General features: G+C 38.1%; 3 protein-coding genes and 1 long non-coding RNA gene across 4 annotated transcripts; all 4 read left to right on the plus strand.

Moving 5' to 3' along the window:
• The first annotated feature begins 6,531 nt into the window (after positions 1-6,531).
• LOC122033970 lies at positions 6,532-9,791 on the plus strand. Its single transcript, XM_042593111.1, has 4 exons — positions 6,532-7,333; positions 7,423-8,887; positions 8,976-9,081; positions 9,159-9,791. Exons 1-4 carry the CDS (start codon positions 6,532-6,534, stop codon positions 9,789-9,791), a joined length of 3,006 nt encoding a protein of 1,001 aa, XP_042449045.1.
• An 809-nt stretch (positions 9,792-10,600) lies between these two features.
• LOC122035124 lies at positions 10,601-11,095 on the plus strand. The gene is made up of 3 exons (XR_006126905.1): positions 10,601-10,659; positions 10,868-10,960; positions 11,036-11,095. It is a non-coding gene; the product is annotated as an uncharacterized LOC122035124 (long non-coding RNA).
• Positions 11,096-11,513: 418 nt separating this feature from the next.
• On the plus strand, positions 11,514-12,755 carry LOC122033971. Its single transcript, XM_042593113.1, has 5 exons — positions 11,514-11,633; positions 11,708-11,965; positions 12,031-12,299; positions 12,382-12,549; positions 12,617-12,755. Exons 1-5 carry the CDS (start codon positions 11,514-11,516, stop codon positions 12,753-12,755), a joined length of 954 nt encoding a protein of 317 aa, XP_042449047.1.
• Positions 12,756-16,097: 3,342 nt separating this feature from the next.
• LOC122035148 (protein LURP-one-related 15-like) lies at positions 16,098-17,126 on the plus strand. Its single transcript, XM_042594543.1, has 3 exons — positions 16,098-16,386; positions 16,469-16,696; positions 16,777-17,126. Exons 1-3 carry the CDS (start codon positions 16,138-16,140, stop codon positions 16,918-16,920), a joined length of 621 nt encoding a protein of 206 aa, XP_042450477.1. The 5' UTR covers positions 16,098-16,137; the 3' UTR covers positions 16,921-17,126.
• The last annotated feature ends 1,616 nt before the right edge of the window (positions 17,127-18,742 follow it).

Consider the following 18,742-nt stretch of genomic DNA (forward strand, 5'->3'; position numbering starts at 1 on the left):
TCCACCCTAAATGTGAGCCTCTTAGGATAACATATTTAGTTTATGTGGATGACATGTTGCTACTATCTCGCTGGGATGTGCCTTTAGTTACCTAGTTGGTTGGTTACTTATCACAGTTTGCCCAGATGACGGGTCTTACCGCCAAATTATCAAAGTTCTGTATTTACATGGCAAGGATAGATACTCCCACACGAGAACAACTTCTCACCATCATAGGCTTTCAGATAGGGGATATGTCTTTTAGATACCTAGGAATCCCCATAGCCTCCCAGAAACTGAAGATCTCCGACTACGTCATGCTTTTGTACTCCCTCACCCACAGGATCAACTCATGGCCAAAGGCTACACTATCTTATGATGGGAAAGCTCAGCTCATATCATCAGTTTTGTAGGGAGTAGAGTGTGATGCCCATCTTACCCTTGCCCCAGGGAGTTATAGATTGCATTTACAACATCTGCAGATCCTTTATGTGGACGACCAAGAATCTCCCCATTGCATGTTCCAAGCTAGTCTGGCTAAAGCCGGAAGGTGTTCTTGGGTTGAGTGACATATGTGCATGGAACCAAGCTATACTAGTAAACGTTCTATGATGCGTACAGGATAAGCAAGACACACTATGAATACACTGGGTGCACCATACATACTTACAGTGGGTGGGAATATGGAGGTGGTAGGTCAGGCATATGGACTCTTTGCTCATCAAGCAGCTGGTGCACATTAGAGATAGTGTCATAGGCATGGCGGGTAACTTAGAGATAATAGTGCAGATCCTTTCTGCTGGTGCAATCGACCTCTAGGATTTCGTTGTTTGACAATATACCTTAGTCTGGTTAGTTTGACCAAGGGTTTAATGTTTGTAAGAAAAAATTGACTAGCAAGGGTAAATCCTAACCAAAGGATAGGCAGGTGAGAAGTCTACTAAGTGACTAGCCCTAATTGGAGGTTAGGCAAGGGAAAGTCTTGGTGAGTGAAGCCGGGCCCTAGTGAATGAAGCTAGATGGTGGAAGTCCTGGTGAGTAAAGTCGGACCCTAGTGAGTGAAGCTAGGTGGTGGAAGTCTTGGTGAATGAAGCTGGACACTAGTGAGTGAAGCTAGGTGATGGAAGTCTTGGTGAGTGAAGCCAGGCCTAGTGAGTGATGCTAGGTTGTGAAAGTCCTGGTAAGTGAAGCCAGACCCTAATGAGTAAAGCTAGGTGATGGAAGTCCTGGTGAGTGAAGCCAGCAATGTAAGTCCTAGTGAGTGAAGCTGGGCATCCCTAGGGGGAGGTAACCCTAGGTAATAATATATGATCAACTGATTTCTGGTCGATCGTGCGCAGTCGACCGGACCAGCGAACTATTAATAATGCTAACACTATTTTTTCTTACCATTTTTATATCTATTGTGCTAACTCAGTGTTGTAGGCAAGTCTAAGTAGATCAGCTTGGTCAGATACTAAGCAAGGCTAGAGAAAGTCCAAACAGGTCTGAAGGACCAAATGCTTGGCAGGTAAGTAAAGGTAAGTCACTAAAAAAGAATGACTCATTGAGGATGCGTTCTCCATTGAGGGAGCTATAGACGTCGATCAAACTTAGGCCCATTTAGGAAGTTTAAGCTGAGATCTTGACTAGATCCCGGTCTCAAGGAGATAAGATCTAATTACTACCCTATCTGCTATATTGTGCTAACTCTCTTTAGCAAGGTAGATATAATCCTTGATTGTCCGGGCCAACAATTTTTTTGTAGGGGAGAAAAGTTGCTAAAGAAAAGGAATTCGGGCACCTGGAAGGAGTCTAGGCGCTCGGACCCAGTTCACCCTGGCGGGCCGCAGGCGCCGAGGCGGTCCGGGCGTCCGGAGTCTGTTTAGGTGCCCGGACTCGAAACTTCATCCACAAGATGACGTGGAATGCATCTATTGGACAAGCCACATGGTCCAGACACCTGGAATGGACCTATAAAAAGGCTTTCGACCTAGAGCTTCTACCAACAACTACAACGATCTTCTCTATTGCTCGGTGCTCCGAAAAGGCTCCCGCAACACTGCTACGCTCCACTAACAACCGGACTTCAGCTTTAATTAGTTTTTTAATTGCCGGTAATTCTTTTATATAGTTCTTGTACTTGCAACTTGTAACCAATTTTGAACTATTAGTGGATTGCCCAACGAAAACACTCGACGAGTGCGGGCCATAGAGTAGGAGTCTCCGAACGCTCTGAACCGAGTAAAAATTTGGTCATGTTAGCATTGCTCTTTTTCTGCTACGTTTCTATTTTTAAAATTAAATTTTCGGTGATCGCTATTCACCCTCCCTGTCTAGCATCTTTCCAATCCTACACTTTCCTCTTGGTTCAATCAGAGGCAGGGCGGTGTTAAGAGGGCCTATGATTATTTTAGAGACACTAGAACTAGAAAGCCTTGGGAGGTGATGGTATGACATAAAGACGTCTACCCTAGCCACGCTTTCACGATGTGGCTCTTGATACATGGGAGGCTACCAATGCGGGCTGGATGGGATTACCTGGAGGATAGATTATGCACTTTCTGCCGACATGATGAGAAGACATTAGATCATATCTTCTTTAGATGTGAGCCGATCTGATAGCTATTTGGCTATAAATGTGGCCTCAGATGGCCACATACAAATGCATGTTGCAGACTTTTAGATGGTAGTATCAGGGGACCTCACCTTGACCAGGGTTTGCTACCTTGCCATGTCAACGATGGTACATCACACTTGGATGGCAAGGAACCACAACATGTTTAAGGGAAAGCGTTTTGATGGTGAGCGGGCCCTTAGGAAGATATAGGTACATGTCTTCAGGATACTTGACATACTCTCTGATTAGGTAATTAGACACAGGTGACACTTTAGAGGTCATGCTATTTTTTAGGTCATTAGCCTACTATACACATTTTATCATATATAGATAGAGACACCCCACTTAGGGACATACATTATAGCATCCAGATAGATTGGCATAGTGAGGGAATGCATTTTGTCATCACTTGAGTGTAGTGATCTCAAGATCACTTAGAGAGAGCATGCATTTTAAGGTCATAGTCATCACATATATAGATAGGTCGCTAGGGGCAGAGAGATATCATGCTGCATGTGTGTCAGGGTTGCTATGAGGTCTCTACTGTCCTACCCATCTTGGGCACTTTTGGCATGATACACTGAGGTCTATCAGTCATACACATTCTCTTTCTACAGATACAAAACTGGGGCACTACTAAAGCTGACACCCTGTCAAGCCAAAGTACGACCTTACTTAAAAAAGTTTGTCTACTACCTAATTTAGAGCTGATGGAGGCATGAGATGATACATGGAGGAGCACATGCATTAGTTCCCCACTACACTACCACGGCGGATGGATATCTCTTTATTAGATACACCCAAAGGCAGACACTCCGGATATATGGACACCACTCGAGAGCTAGTTAGAGAGGACATGCAGATAAGCCACTAGAGCAGGATGCTAGATGGGATGTAAGACAACTGATGGAGCACTTCGACGTTGTGGAAGGAAATTTACCAGATGTCATCTTTGAGAGAGTATAGTGTGAGTAATGAGGAGTAAGGAGTGAGGAGAGTTGAGAGGGGAGGTCATCATAATGGTGGAAGTCATGCGGTAGAGTATGAGGACTGTATGTGGGAGAGATTATATGATATGATGATGATATATGAGAGGGGGGTCGTAGCGGATGAAATCATATAGTAGAGCATGCGAACTGTATGTGGGAGAGATTTACATGGGATGATGGTGATGTACAAGTAAATAGATCCACCTTAAAATGATCTATCTAGTCCGTAGCAAATGGTTAACGATAAAGACACGTCAAATCCATTTTTGATTAGGGTTTTGCCAAAAAGTCCAAGAGGGTAAATAGACCTATCATAAAGATTTATCTAGTTCGTAGCAAATGACTCGTACTAAAAATATCACAAATTCGTTTATGGTTGGGGCTTTGCCAAAGAACCTAAGAGGGTGCATTGGTCCATCACAATTGACCTCACTATGTGAAAAACGACGTTTTACTTCGCCACGATTTACTTCATCAATTTAAATATACGAGGTAATAGTGTATAAGCAACTTCGCTGAAAAAACTGACGAAGTATATACAAATATAGACTTCACATATTTAAAAACGCGGGCTTCGCTTTAAACTGAAATAAGCTATTACTTCGGAAAGTTGTTAAATACCGAAGTAGTAACGTCGTGAATAGAATTTTTAGTGTTTACTCCGAAGTAATAGTACAAGAGTTAACTTTTATTTCCCCCCACTTTTTCGTTAACTTCCCTCTGCCGAAATAAGGTTGGACCTCCTCTTCCTTCCCCTTCATTTCAGTCCTCTCCGTTCCCTCTCGTTAGGGCTTCCCTCTGCCGAAATAAGGTTGGACCTCCTCTTCCTTCCCCTTCATTTCAGTCCTCTCCATTCCCTCTCGTTAGGGCTTCTGATTTGGAGTCTTAGGCAACAGAGACGAAGGTTTCCTCGTTAGGGCTTCCGAAATAAGGTTTGGCAACTTGAACTTTCTTACGCAGGGTTTAGGTTGCAAGTGTTTGAGATATACCGTATGTTTTCTTTCCTTCGATTTCTTTTTCTTATTCTTCTTCTTTTTCTCCTCCTTTATTTTGCAAAATCATGTTTTAGACGGTCTCCAATTTGTTGTAGGTTTGGTGCTATTCTTCCAACAAAGACAAGTGTTTGGAAATTTCTTTTGCTTTTTTTTTCATTCTCTATGTTTACGAGGTCATTACCTAAAAATATGCATGCTTTCAAGTTAGAGTAAGACATGTGTTGTACTCTTACTCCTTCAAGTTGTCCCTCAAAATCTCAGTTCCACATGTATTAATTTTTCTTTAAAAAAAATACCTGCCTCCTAATGCAAGCAAGCATAGCACCAGTTGAATTTAAATATCAACTATAGAAGATGGATTGTTTTCCCATGAGATAACAAAAACTAATGTAACTAATGTGTGTTTTTGTTTCCTTGTTCAGACAATTTGCTAAGCAACCATCAACATTCATATACAAATCAATATTGCTAGAACACTCACCTTTATAATTTCTATTTTGTCCTTGCTCTCTCGGTGACCACTACACTCCTATTCAAATCTTGATGATGAATGCCTTCTTTCTTTATATAAATGTGGTCAGATACTTTATCTTTGTCCTCTTGAAATGGATTGAAATAAAACAGAGATGCATCCAATTTCTATCTAATGCCTTGTGTTGTATACTCGATCCACACTAGGTATAATTTGATAAAGAGTGATTACATCTCTCTATTATTTGCTACTCTCTTTGGCATAAGATAGCTTAGCATTTTCTCCATTAGGTAGATGATGATAATAACTTTTAAATACAACATTCACTAATAGTTATAGTAAATTCTCACCATCCTAACATAATTTGTCTTTGTGCTACCTGTTTCATCCACTATGAAGATCCCAAATACAGCATTTCAGAATCAGACAATCTCAACTATGCTATCACTTATTGAGATTAAATGTGTAACTGCTTCATCCAGCATAAATACAACAATTTAATTTAACAATTTCTAACTATGATACCACTTAAGATAAATAATTTAATAAAATTCAAAGTAAATCTTTGGCTAAAAAAAATATGAGAGTAAAAATACAATAAAACTAAATAAAATTATTATTCACACTTTCTATAGTTACATCTCAAACCTTTCCTAACTCCTCAGGATGACAAAAAAAGTTCTAATAAAAAAACTTGTGTAAGCTCTCTGAAAATGTATCACACAACTTGTACAAATGCAACTCAGCATATCTCCTACATTCTGAAATGCTCCATCCATGAACAATTTAGAACCACCATAAATTTCAAGAAATTTGGTTACAATTGGATTAAACGAACTCAAAACTGCTTCCATCACAAATTTCAACAATCACAACAGCATGATTATGAAAAACTAACTTTAAAATCAGAAATTAGAGGGGTTTTCTTTTACTACTATCAGGCTGAATGGTCTCCGACACTGGATTGTTGACAACCCAATAGATTCAATCTATTTAAGAGCGTTCATATGTCAAATGATTGAGTGTGCATGTTCGAAAAAAGACAAGTGTTTGGAAATTCAACTGGTGCCATGCTTTCGTTCTTTATATATCCACATATTGTACAAAATACGCATTATTTTTCTTCATGATGAGTAGAAAATATTGACAGCTGTTGGAATGAGTATAAAATATGGAACTGTGCTCGATATGAATTTGACTACCTTTTTGCAGTCTTACTCTAACGTTTGCTTAACAAAATGTAGTATCTTCAGGTTTTGATCAAAGAACACATTGAGCTAGCGGTAAATAATTTTAGCACGATAATTCTGAAGAAGTTTCTTGGGATTATGTTGTACTATAATGGATAAATCCTGGATTTACTTAGATAGGAGGTCCAAAGAGTATGAGGAGGGTGTAGAACAATTCATTAGAAGTTGTTTGCAGAATCCACATATCGACCCCAATTTAATTCATTGTCCTTGTTGCAAATGTATGAATCTTAAAAAGGGAGCGGTTATGTGGATTCGGGAGCATCTTTACTTCAATGGTTTCAGTAAAAATTATTTGAATTGGATTTGGCATGGTGAGGCTGAGGAGAAGGATAGATTAAATTCGAGTGTCAACCAAGAGCCAACTGATAATTGTCATGATAATTTTGAAACTGTTAATTTGTGTGAGGCAGCATATGATAACCATACAGAAAATCCAGAAGCATTTATGAAGTTTTTGGAGGAAGCAGAGAAGCCACTGTATAAGGGATGCAAACGTTACACAAAGTTGAGTGCACTTGTAAAACTATACAATACCAAAGCAAGGCATGGGATGAGTGATGCTCTATTTTCAGATCTACTAGCAGATTTTGGGGACATGCTGCCAGATAACCACAATCTGCCATCGTCAATTTATGAAGCAAAGAAGACGTTGAGTTGTTTGGCTTTGAGTCATGAAAAGATTCATGCTTGTTCCAATGATTGCATCCTTTATAGGAAACAATATAAAGACTGCGTAAGCTGCTCGAAATGTGGCTTATCAAGATGGAAGCTAACCAAGAAAAATGTTGAGAAGAAAGGTGTTCCTGCCAAAGTGGTTTGGTATTTCCCTCCCATACCAAGATTTAAGCGCATGTTTAAATCTTTAGAAACTTCCAGAAATTTAACATGGCATGCAGATAGCACAAGAGTTGTTGGTCAGTTACGCCATCCAGTTGATTCACCGTCATGGAAATTGGTGGATCATATGTGGCCCGACTTTGGAAGTGAGGCAAGAAATATTCGCCTGGCACTTGCAGCCGATGGAATTAATCCTCACAGCAATCTTAGTAGTCGCTACAGCTGCTGGCCACATATAATTTGCCTCCAGACATGTGCATGAAAAGGAAATTCATCATGCTAACGATGCTCATTTCAGGGCCGAAACAGCCTGGAAACGATATCGACGTCTACCTTGAGGTTCTGGTTGATGATTTGCAGCTCTTGTGGGAAGGAGTTGATGGAGTTTATGATGCTTATCGAAGGGAGGTTTTCACTCTTAAAGCAGTTCTTTTATGGACCATCAACGACTTTCCTGCATATGGTAACCTTAGTGGATGTACTACACATGGTTATTACGCATGCCCAATATGTGGTGAGGATACTTATGCAAAGCACTTACCAAATGGGAAGAAAATGTCATTTGCTGGGCATAGACGATTCCTACCACGATTTCATCCATATCGGAGGCAAATAAAGGAGTTTAATGGCATGGAGGAACTTGGTGAAGCAGGTAGGCCATTATCTGGAATTAATTTGTTTGACAAGCTTTCAGACATAACATGTGAGTTTGGAAAGAAAACAAGTGTGAAGGGGAAAATAAGGAAAAAAGCAAAGGAGAATATTGTGGAAGACATTGAAGAAGAAAAGTATGTTGGAGCTACAAATTTCAGTAAATGTTTGAAGAAGAAGTCAATTTTTTTCAATCTTCCATATTGGAAATACCTACATGTTAGGCATTGTCTCGATGTTATGCACATTGAGAAAAACGTTTTCGAGTCTCTGATTAATACTTTGATGAACATCAAGGGAAAAACCAAGGACAATGTGGCAGCTAGGTTGGACATGGTTCAGATGGGAATTAGACCTCAATTGGCTCCTAAAATTGGTGAGAAAAGAACATATCTACCTCCTGCAGCATGCTCATTCACAAAAAATGAGAGATTACAAGTATGTAGGTCATTAATGGATATAAAAGTTCCGGAAGGTTTCTCATCAAACATGAAGAATCTTGTCTGCATGGATGAGATGAAGCTAAGTAGCTTGAAATCACATGATTCTCATGTTATAATGCAGCACTTCCTGCCAATAGTCATACGTAATTCTCTGCCAAAATATGTTAGATATGCTATCATAAGATTATGCTTCTTCTTCAAAGATATTTGTTGCAAGATTATCGATGTAGCCAAGTTAGATAAGCTGCAATCTGACTTGATTGTTACACTCTGCTTATTGGAGCAGTATTTCCCCCCTTCTTTCTTCGATATCATGCTTCACTTAACAGTTCATCTTGTTCGTGAAGTCCAATTATGTGGACCAGTCTACTTCAGATGGATGTACCCATTTGAAAGATGCATGAAGGTGTTGAAAAGTTACGTAGGCAGTCGAAAATATCCAGAAGGTTGCATTGTTAGGAGATATGCAGCAGAAGAAGCAGTTGAATTTTGTTCAGAATATCTCAATGACCTTGATCCTGTTGGGGTCCCTAAATCACTACGTGACCCAAACGCAAGCATTCCTGGATTCTCAGCAAGCAATTCATCAATCATCGTCCAACAAATTGATCTCCAACAAGCACACTTGACTGTTCTAGAAAATACAGAAGAAATATCTCCATACATTATGTAAGTGTACTGCATAACTAATAATTATATGTACTTGGCAGTCCATATGTATTCATGAAAATAAAACTTTAGAAGTAAAATTCTTCAGTGAACACAAATCCTTCTTGAAGACAATGTTTCCCAAGAAACAGAAAGATGCAAGGTGGATACAAGATGCTCATAATAAGAGGTTCATTGACTGGTTTTGTGCAAAGGTGATGTAGAAGATGCTAACATACAATATTTGTTAATCATTGTTTTGATCACACTAATTAATAGGAATGCATGTCAGGTGGCTGCTGAAATCGATAGTTGCAATGGTGGAATGACATCGTCATTGAGATGGTTGGCCCATGGACCACGTGTGCGAGTCTTAAAGTGTGATAGCTATGTCATAAATGGCAATTTATACCAAACAAAAGAGCGGGATGATGAGAAAGTTTGTCAAAACAGTGGTGTTTCTCTACTTGCCAACACGATGCTTGTTTGTAGTGCCAAAGATAAGAATCCCGTGTTAGAGAATGTGACTTTTTATGGAGTTATTGAAGAGATATGGGAACTAGACTATCATCAATTTCAAGTTCCTCTTTTCAAGTGCGCATGGGTATCAAATGACAAAGGAATACAATACAATGATGAATGTGGCTTCACCTTAGTTAATCTGAACAAACGAGGCCACCAGAAGGATGAATTTGTGCTTGCAAGTCAAGTTAGACAAGTATTTTATGTTGCTGACCCACTGAACAAAGGGTGGTCAATAGTGCTTCAAGTTCCAAATAGATGTTACGAGGGAGAAGAGGATCTTTGGACCATAATTCCCGAAGCTCGACCAATTGATAATGTTGATATTCATTGTATTCCTACACATGAAGGATACTTTAGATCTTCTAAAGAGGGTTTCTTTGTAACAAACAAGAAAAAATGATGTTTTCCACTTTTATGTCATCTGCATTAATATTTATTGTTTTTACTAGTATTATTTTACTTGTTCGTATGTGTTAATGTTATTATTTGTATCACGTCTTCTTTTATTATATTGTCACTGCAGACTTTATATACCGTTATCTCATCATTTATTTTCCTATATGCAGGGAAAAGAACAATGCGTCCTAAAAAAGAGCGAAAAATAGCAAAATATGATGAGCCACGTGTAGTTGAGGACACCGAACTACACCAAGATGCTGATGGGTTAGCAGCTGCAGAGCTACGAGGAGAGACTGAAATAGAACAACCTCCTATTACTAGGCAGAAGAAGACTCGGGGGCCTACATCAATGTGCAGACTTATTGCTGCTGCAAGATGGGGAAAAAAGTCGACGATTGAATATGATGACATAGGACGACCTGTGTACAATGAAAATGGGAAGGCACTACAATCTTTCATAGGCTCTGTTGTTAGATCCATGGTGCCTATTAACATAAAGTCATGGCCCACTGTTCCAGAGAACATGAAACAGAAAGTGTGGGAAGAAATATCGGTGAGTATAATCCAATAATACACTTCCTTATGAGATTGCTTATGTTTTTTTTCATTGTGATTTTTTCAATATACAAACTGATAGCAATTACTGCTGTGTGTTACAGAATGTCTTCGACTTAGCACCTCAAAGCGAGGCGGCAGTGATGAGTTCAGCAGGCCAGAAATGGAGAGACTTCAAAAACAAACTCAACAGTAGGTTTGTCTGGCCATATAGAGATAATCCTGAAAAACTGAGGTCACCACTGGAGCAGTATCAGATCCCATCTGCAATTTGGAAAGCTTTTGTTGATGAGAGGCTACATCCATCTTGGGAGGTACTTGATGATATTATCATGTTATATTTAAATTATTATATGCACCAAGATTTAAAACATTTAGGGCATTTAATTAACAAAATGAAGTTCTGTATATAATAAGTTCATGTACAGCAGGAATATATATAATAAGTTCATCATACTCCATCCTAGTGTTTTTAAATTCTAGCCATTCTTCTAAAAATTTACTCTTTTTTACGTGACATAGGTCACTCATGAAAAACAAAAGGAACGGGCGAGCAATTGCAAGTATCATCACAAAATGTCTCGCAAGGGATACATTGGATTGGAGACTGAATTGGTAATCCATGGAACATTATATTATCCTTTTCATGTAGTACGTCATGTTTTAAATGATCATTTTTTGGAATTGTAGAGGCAGAGAAAAATATTCAGGGAGGATGAGGAAGTTGATAGGTCATTCCTTTGGCATAAGGCCCGCGAAGACAAATCCGGAAACATCCCAAATACAGAGACTGCTGAAGTTGCTGAAAAAATTGTATTATTTTAGTTTTATTTCAAGTTCATTCATAATAAGTGAAAAAAGTGTCTTCATTGGATATTTAATGTTACCTCCATATTTGTAGGACGATTTGTTGGACAAAAAAAAGAGGGGAGAGTTCATATCTTCTGGAAGCAATGACGTAGTAACTACTGCATTAGGGAGCCAAGAACCTTACGGAAGGGTTAGAGGTGTAGGGGGATTTGTGAAGCCCCAAGTCTACTTCAAAACTCCAAGGAAGAAGAGGGAGTTGGTGTCAAAGGCTTTGGTTGAAAACTTCAAAGAGCAAGCGGAGGAAACAAAGATTTTGAAAGTTGAAGTTGAAAAACTGAAGGCTCTTCTTGCTCGATTTATGCCAGAAACAAGTGATCTAGTTTCTGAACGTGTAGCATCAAACAAGTCATTGCACATGGCAGTTCAAATATTGGAAGATGATGTGGAAGTTTTTGAATGCGACAATTCATTCAATCAGGTTTTGTATTATATTTGGTAGATTAAATTTGTTTCCTAGCTTCAGATATTAAAAGATAATATCTTATTGTTCAGGGGAAAAAATGTCATTTGGCTCTGAAGAATAAGCGGAATGTGGTGGCATATGGCACGATAGTATCCGACGGAGGCCCAAATGTAATGTTGCACAATGCTCCACTTGGGGAAGGCAACTTAAAGGTGTCTGTTGATGTTGTTTTACAGGAGGAAGTAGAGCTTCCAATTCCACTTATGTCGGGACCAACAGTAATGGTAGATGCTGTTGGAACTGTGCTTGGCTGGCCAAAAGAATTGGTGATATTTTCGACGACAAAGGTATTTTCAGTTCACTTTTCTGTTGCTATAGTTATATATTTTGCTACAATTATTTAAAATTACAGAAAAAGGAGAAACCTGCACCACCATTTGCTATTTTGGAGGTTCCTGATGAGAAAAATAAATTCAAGGAAGTTGAAAGTGCTCTACCAATGCCATGCAAGTTTTTGTATTCTTTTGTTGTTAGACTGATGACTGAGGAGGAGACCATTCCTATCGAATTTGATGAAGCCATGTTTGGACGTAATGTGAGTACATCGTTGTTGAGAGAGGATATCATGCGCTGTATGGAAATGAGAGAGATAGGGTCCAGGCAAATATTGGTTTACATGGGGTAAGTTATGTCTTATATACAATTCTTCTCTTTGCATGAGTTCATGTCTTAAGTAACCATGTTTTTTATTACTTGAATGCAGTTACTTGTACAAGTGCTTGAAGGAAACAAACAGGGCTGAGAATGTGTCGTTTGTGGATCCCAACAAAATACCAACCACTCAAGATGGCAGTACCTCTTCACAACACATTGCTAATCAGTTGAAAGCATCAAACGGAGACAGCATATGCCTTTTCCCATACAACACTGGGTATATTTTTAATCCCTGCTCAATTCCTAATACATAGTAGCTTAGCTATATATTGACAATCGTGCAGGAACCACTGGATCTTGACCGTTATAAACGAGGACAAAGATACAATTTATTTGTTGGACTCAATGGGTAATAGGAACCGAGATAACGCTTGGAAAATTACAGTGTGCAAGTATGTTTTAGATTATGTAGATTCTGAATAGATTGATTTGCAAATATGAAATGAAATAAGTTCTATTTTTACAATGTAGTGGAGTGAGGACGTACCTTTGTATGAGGGGTAATCCAAAACGACCAACTTTCAAACAGTTGACGGTATGTCTTATTGAAAACATGCATTCCTGGTTCTTATATATTTGGTTTTTCACTTTGCATTAACTTTGATTCATTAGGGTAATCTCAAACAACAAGGTTGTGTTGAATGTGGATACTGTGTCATGCGGTACATGAAGGAGATTGTTGAATGTGAGGATCTACAGTTGGAGAGGAAGGTGTGTGAATTTCTTCCATTTTGAATAGGAATGCACATACTGAATCAAATCGTTCATGCCCTGCTACTGCTTTCTTCTCATGCTTTGATATGGCTTCTTTCCTTCTTTTTTTTCCTCGCCCTTAGATGACACCTTGTTTATGGTTTTATACAAAACCGTGTTATGCATAGTTCTATTAGTAGCTGGGGGAAATTAGTAACTGATTTGGGCATGGTTACCTTATAGACCTAATAAACTATTAAATTTCTGCTTGCCGATGATTGAGAATATAGAAGGCTGTCAAGGAACAACTATAATAGTCTTTCTATTAGCACTAATGTTATAAAATGCTTTTAATTAATACTAGTCATTTGCTAATAACAATGACAAAACCTTTCTAGACACGTGCTTAGTTTAAATCAAATCCAATAGAACCTTAGGCATCAAAATATAAACTGTATTACGAGTTGAAATTTAGATGTTTTAAGATGAGAGACAAAGGATCATAAGTCATACCTCGATATTGAACATTATTTATGACCAAGGTGGGTAGAATACTGACATCTCCACGAGAACCATGCCCAAGCTACCATAAGAAAATGTTCAGCATATCAGCTAGGCTACTTGAAAGATCCAGTTATCTGTCCACACTGCTAATTCAGTACTTTCGTGTTGTGTGATTATTGAGCAAGTCTCATTGTACAATTTTTTGCTTTTTTGTCATAGTGCATGTGAAATTGAGAATGCAATACATTAATTTAACTGAGCATCTAATCACCATGCGATTGGAACTACTAAAACTTAAGGTTCAAAAAACTGTTGGATCATTTTTATTGCACATTTGATGAAATGTTATTGTTACTATAAGAGTGCATATAACAATACATATTTATTTGTCTTATCATGCTTTTGTTAATTTAATTCATGATTTTTTTGTCAACTTACTGTGTTTTGATTTAGTGTTTTCATTACAAAACATAACATGATGGTTCTTTCTAAATTGCAGTTTGCAGGTTGTGTGAAGAACCAGTACTATACGCAGACACAATATGATGACGTGAGAATCGAATGGAGTGAATTTGTGTACTCGTATTTGAAGTGAATTGCAAATTGTGTGAATGAACCAGTACATGTTTTTGGTTTTTTATAGCTTATTTTGATCATATTTAGGGAGATTTGTTTTGTATAAACATATGTTGAAATCATGACTTATTTTGATCAAGGCTTATGAAGTTACCTTTTGTGATGCTCAAAATTACTGAAGTCTAAAATCCGAAGTAATTTATTCATAAAATACTTCACTTTATTCATAAAATCCGAAGTAAAATCTACTTATAACTTCGAAGCAATATAATTTGTTGCTGTAAAATAGTATCAACTACTTCGGTTATTACCAAAAATTTCGAAGTAGTATCTATCTATTACTTCGATCCAGAACGAAGCTAAATGTAATTTAATCGATAATTACTTCAGGAATTAACGATATATGACGAAGTAAAAGTAATCCATTTACTTCATTTTTAACCGAAGTTAAAGTAGGTATATTACTTCACAACAAATACTAAACGATGAAGTCGAAAAGGATTAATTACTTCGGTGTTTTTAAAAACCGACAAAGTTATATGCACTTTTTACTTCGTAATATGTCCGAACCCGACACCCAATACGACTTCGTTTTATCTGGGCCTACGACTTCGGAGTTTATCCGAAGTAAAATGAATCTTTTTACTACACGCGTGTCTACTTCGGTAAAAACAGGTCTTTTACTTCAGGTAATCAACGAAGTAAAAAGCCGTTTTTCACATAGTGCCTATCTAGTCCGCAACAAATAACTCACGGTAAAGACGCATCAAATCCGTTGACAGCTAGTCACTTGCTAAAAGTGACTTCATGAGGTTTGGATACGACATTGGGCGATCCAAGGCTCACGACACAGGAGGAGTTAAACATAGATGATTTGGAGCCATTAGTTGTTCATTGACACATGATAGAGTCCCGACAAGGAGGTTATGGAGGCACCCGCTGCTAGAGGCTGCAGGGGAGAATTTCGACAGTGATGACGAGGAGACATGCATAGTATGGACAGAGATGGGTCACATGATCATAACGGTGTTGATTGATACATTATCTTCTATCTTGTACGGAGGACAAGTAGGCGGTTAGCATGTGTTGCAGAGAGAGCGAGAGGTGGTACCTGAGTGAGCGCATGTATGCTATCATGGTTTCCTTCCAAATCTGACAGTTCGTCAGACATGATATAAGGGGCTCCATATTTACTTTTGTATGGTTATGGATATTTTGATTATATATATATATATATATATATATATATATATATATATATATATATATATATATATATATATAAAAGATTTTGTGTTTAGATTTTAGGAGTTGAGTTATAGTGTTTAAGTTAAATTTTTTTTTAGATATTCACAAGATATAATATATATATTTTTATATATATAAAAGAGTGAAAGATGAGGGAGAAGACCAACAATTAATCATAGTTTTTACGTATTGGGATGCTTATAAATAAGGCGGGAACGCTTATTTATCGCGTAGAGAGTCCCTTAAAAGTACATCTGTAGTATATGTACAGCTAATATATTCTATGACATGTATAGAAGAACTAGTACATTCTAGTATAAGTATAATGTATTTAAATTATGTATAAGACAAGCGCCTATGTGACAGCTCATTTGTGCTTATGTGTAACAGTCAAGCCAAGGTGCACAAGCTCGCAGGAGGCGGAACTCGGAAGCCCGTCTAAACCAAATGTTTGTTTGCCAAAAGTTTTGTGAGTTTGCAAGAAGCTTCAATGAATTGTTTTGTGAGTTTGCAAGAAGCTTCAATGAATTGTTTTGTGAGTTTGCAAGAAGCTTCAGTCCAACTCCAGCTCTCCTATTGCAGTACGCAAACAAGAAGATACAACGAACGCGCGCGCAATTGCATTTTTAATAACCCACGCTGACTTGACTTCTTCCTGCCTACTGATCGTGTCTACGTTCACGTTGAGATATTTATTTAACAAGGCTGGACAACACACAACAGATCTCACCATTAATACTGAATCACAAAATCTTCACAGAGGCTTGTGTAGCAGCAAACAACCATGACGGAATATAGGCAGACCTCGAGACATGTTGCGCGTGCCGAGCAGGTGGCCGCTCGGCAGTTCACCGTCCCGTACGCCGTCAATTTAAAGCTCACTAGCACTGGCGGTTTGTTCTCGAACGACCTTTACAAGGTCAACGACACCAACGGCGACGTGGTGTTCAAGGTGATCAAGGGTGGTATCTTCTTCATCAACCTCCGCCTCGTCGACGCCACCGGCAACCCTCTCCTCACTATGAAACCAGAGGTACGCAGAAGGTTTCATCATCAAAATTTTATCTTGCCCTTCAATTTTACTCACGCTTGGCCGTTCTTGTTTATTAATTTAGGCATTTAGCTGCCACGAAACATGGAGAGTATTCAGAGGAGACAGCACCGGGCCGAACGATTTGCTGTTCAGCGTGCGAAAGCACAAGATATTCCAGTGGAAGGACAACTTTGATGTGTTCTTGGCCACCGACACCACCGACCAAGCTGCCCCCTGTGATTTTAAGATACTTGCACGATGCCAGAAATGCACCATTTGTATTGGCGAAACTGATGAAATCATAGCCCAAGTAAGCACAAAAATACATCAATTAAAGTTTTCTTTCCTTACTCGCGGGTTTTGGAATTATTTAATTAATTAACACTGCAGATGCATCGGGAGACTGCATTTTTTGCAAGGGACAAACTAGAAATAACAGTGAATCCGAACGAGGATTTCGCCTTCATTGTGTCGTTGATAGTCATTCTTGAAGAGATCAAGGTAAGTCGTCGCCGTCGTCATCGTCATGGTTAATCCAATACAGCGACAGCGGGTGGAGGAGGGCCAGGAGGCGATGCAGCTTTATCAATGCGTGCAGCAGCTATGCGAGGAATGAGGATGTTAAGTGCATACATGAACGTTTAGCTAGATCTTGTCAAGTATTGCCCTAATGGCTACTTAGAGCATTGTATTTTTTTATATATAATTTTATGACAATTCTCATTGTTGTCTATTATAATACAATATAATATAATATCTGTTCTGTAAAACTGGTTTTATTTCTTCTGAATTAATAAATTTTAATTATATTAATCAACACAGGAGGAGATCATTTACAAACCAACGGAATCTACCCGTTCAGTCATAAATGCTAAGTTTGTTTTGGCTGAATAAGTATAGACTTTTTGTGAGATACTATAAAATTATATAATGATAGTTAAAATTTCTTCCGGCCTGATCAAACGAACAGATATCTTTATTTACGTACGAGAGTTTTAAAACACTATTTTTTATTCTAATTTAGTAGCATTTAATTACACAATTTGATAACATCTAGCTAAAATATAATTTGATAGTATTTGTAGTAAATTAAATTAAATAGGGTTAATGCAATCATGTCAAGGGAATATAATTATGATATTTTGATAGCATTTAAGTTAAGGCGAATGAAATAATATCTCACTTATGTAACAAGTGTGCATGAAAAGTCTGTGTAAATCGAAACACTAGATGTAAGGCAAGAAAATCTAACAAATTATTCACTAAAAAAAAAAAAAAATACTAATTTAACAACAAAGTTTTGCTATGAAAAAAATTCATTTAAATTAACAATAAAATTTAAGACAAAACAAGTAATCATCACTAATAAGTAACAAAAGTTGCAACAAAAAAAATTTATCCCTAAATTAGCATAAAAAATCTTTCGTTGCAAATTTGTCTACCCAGCCCCTATCTCGCTCCTAAGGGGGCAACGACGGTGACAAACGAGCGCTTGGAGAGGTGCTACAATAAGCTTCCTCCCCTCTTATTTCAAGGCAGAGCCCTCACCGACCAGATCTAGTCACGGTGAGGTGCGGCAGGTGCTAGCCATGGCCGTGAGGCCAGGCACGACCACGAGCGCTAACTCATCATCAAGCTAGCCAGGAGGAGGTTGGCCACCACGAGGCTGACCGCCAAACCTCAAGGCCAATTGGCTGGCCGCTGAAGTTATATTAAGAATTGAATCTTGTTTTATGTGAAACCTTCCTCTCTTTTCCCAAGAATTGTGAGCATCCTTGTGTCATTTGCCAAATACCTCTTCATACTCTCTTGTGTTGCTGAATCCCATCACCGACAAATCCAATATAGGTAAGCTACCTCTGTTTCTTATTATTCTTGTGTCATGGAAGATGAGTCTGATTGAACTCATTTTTTATATCTGTACACTTGTCATGACATGTTGACATGGTCATGTGTGGGATAAATGTGGTATTGGAGTAACAAAGGATGAGATTAGTTGGAAACTTGAACAATTTTGTAGTGGCCTAGCTTGATATAGCATTTTCTATAAGTATGATTAATCTATTCCTTAAGGCCTAGACATGACTATCATAAAGTAGTTAGTCTCAAGAATTTTACTTTCTCAAGAATGCTCGACAAAAGACTCTTTTATTGGTCATCTATAGTTTGTAAAGTATACAAATGCAGATTGGATGAACTCTCCCACAAATCCACAGATAGTAGATTAGCTAAGAGGAAATTGTTGCTTCTAGGACGAGAATAAAGACAAAGTACAAAGCTATGACTCTTGCTTTATGTGAGTTTATCTAGCTTAAATAGTTAATGATTAACTACGTAACATTTTGAGAGAATAAAA

Source organism: Zingiber officinale, chromosome 11B (genome assembly GCF_018446385.1).
Source record: "Zingiber officinale cultivar Zhangliang chromosome 11B, Zo_v1.1, whole genome shotgun sequence".
Lineage (NCBI taxonomy): Eukaryota > Viridiplantae > Streptophyta > Magnoliopsida > Zingiberales > Zingiberaceae > Zingiber > Zingiber officinale.

Excerpts from the sequence above, each read along its gene's own strand:
- LOC122033971 (XM_042593113.1), top strand. The coding sequence starts at position 11,514 with ATGCCAGAAACAAGTGATCTAGTTTCTGAACGTGTAGCATCAAACAAG. Across the intron at positions 11,634-11,707 it reads GCGACAATTCATTCAATCAG|GGGAAAAAATGTCATTTGGC; the intron begins GTTTTGTATTAT and ends CTTATTGTTCAG. Across the intron at positions 12,550-12,616 it reads CTTTTCCCATACAACACTGG|GAACCACTGGATCTTGACCG; the intron begins GTATATTTTTAA and ends ACAATCGTGCAG.
- LOC122033970 (XM_042593111.1), top strand. The coding sequence starts at position 6,532 with ATGTGGATTCGGGAGCATCTTTACTTCAATGGTTTCAGTAAAAATTAT. Across the intron at positions 8,888-8,975 it reads GAAATATCTCCATACATTAT|TGAACACAAATCCTTCTTGA; the intron begins GTAAGTGTACTG and ends AAAATTCTTCAG. Across the intron at positions 9,082-9,158 it reads TTGACTGGTTTTGTGCAAAG|GTGGCTGCTGAAATCGATAG; the intron begins GTGATGTAGAAG and ends AATGCATGTCAG.
- LOC122035148 (XM_042594543.1), top strand. The coding sequence starts at position 16,138 with ATGACGGAATATAGGCAGACCTCGAGACATGTTGCGCGTGCCGAGCAG. Across the intron at positions 16,387-16,468 it reads TCCTCACTATGAAACCAGAG|GCATTTAGCTGCCACGAAAC; the intron begins GTACGCAGAAGG and ends TTATTAATTTAG. Across the intron at positions 16,697-16,776 it reads CTGATGAAATCATAGCCCAA|ATGCATCGGGAGACTGCATT; the intron begins GTAAGCACAAAA and ends TTAACACTGCAG.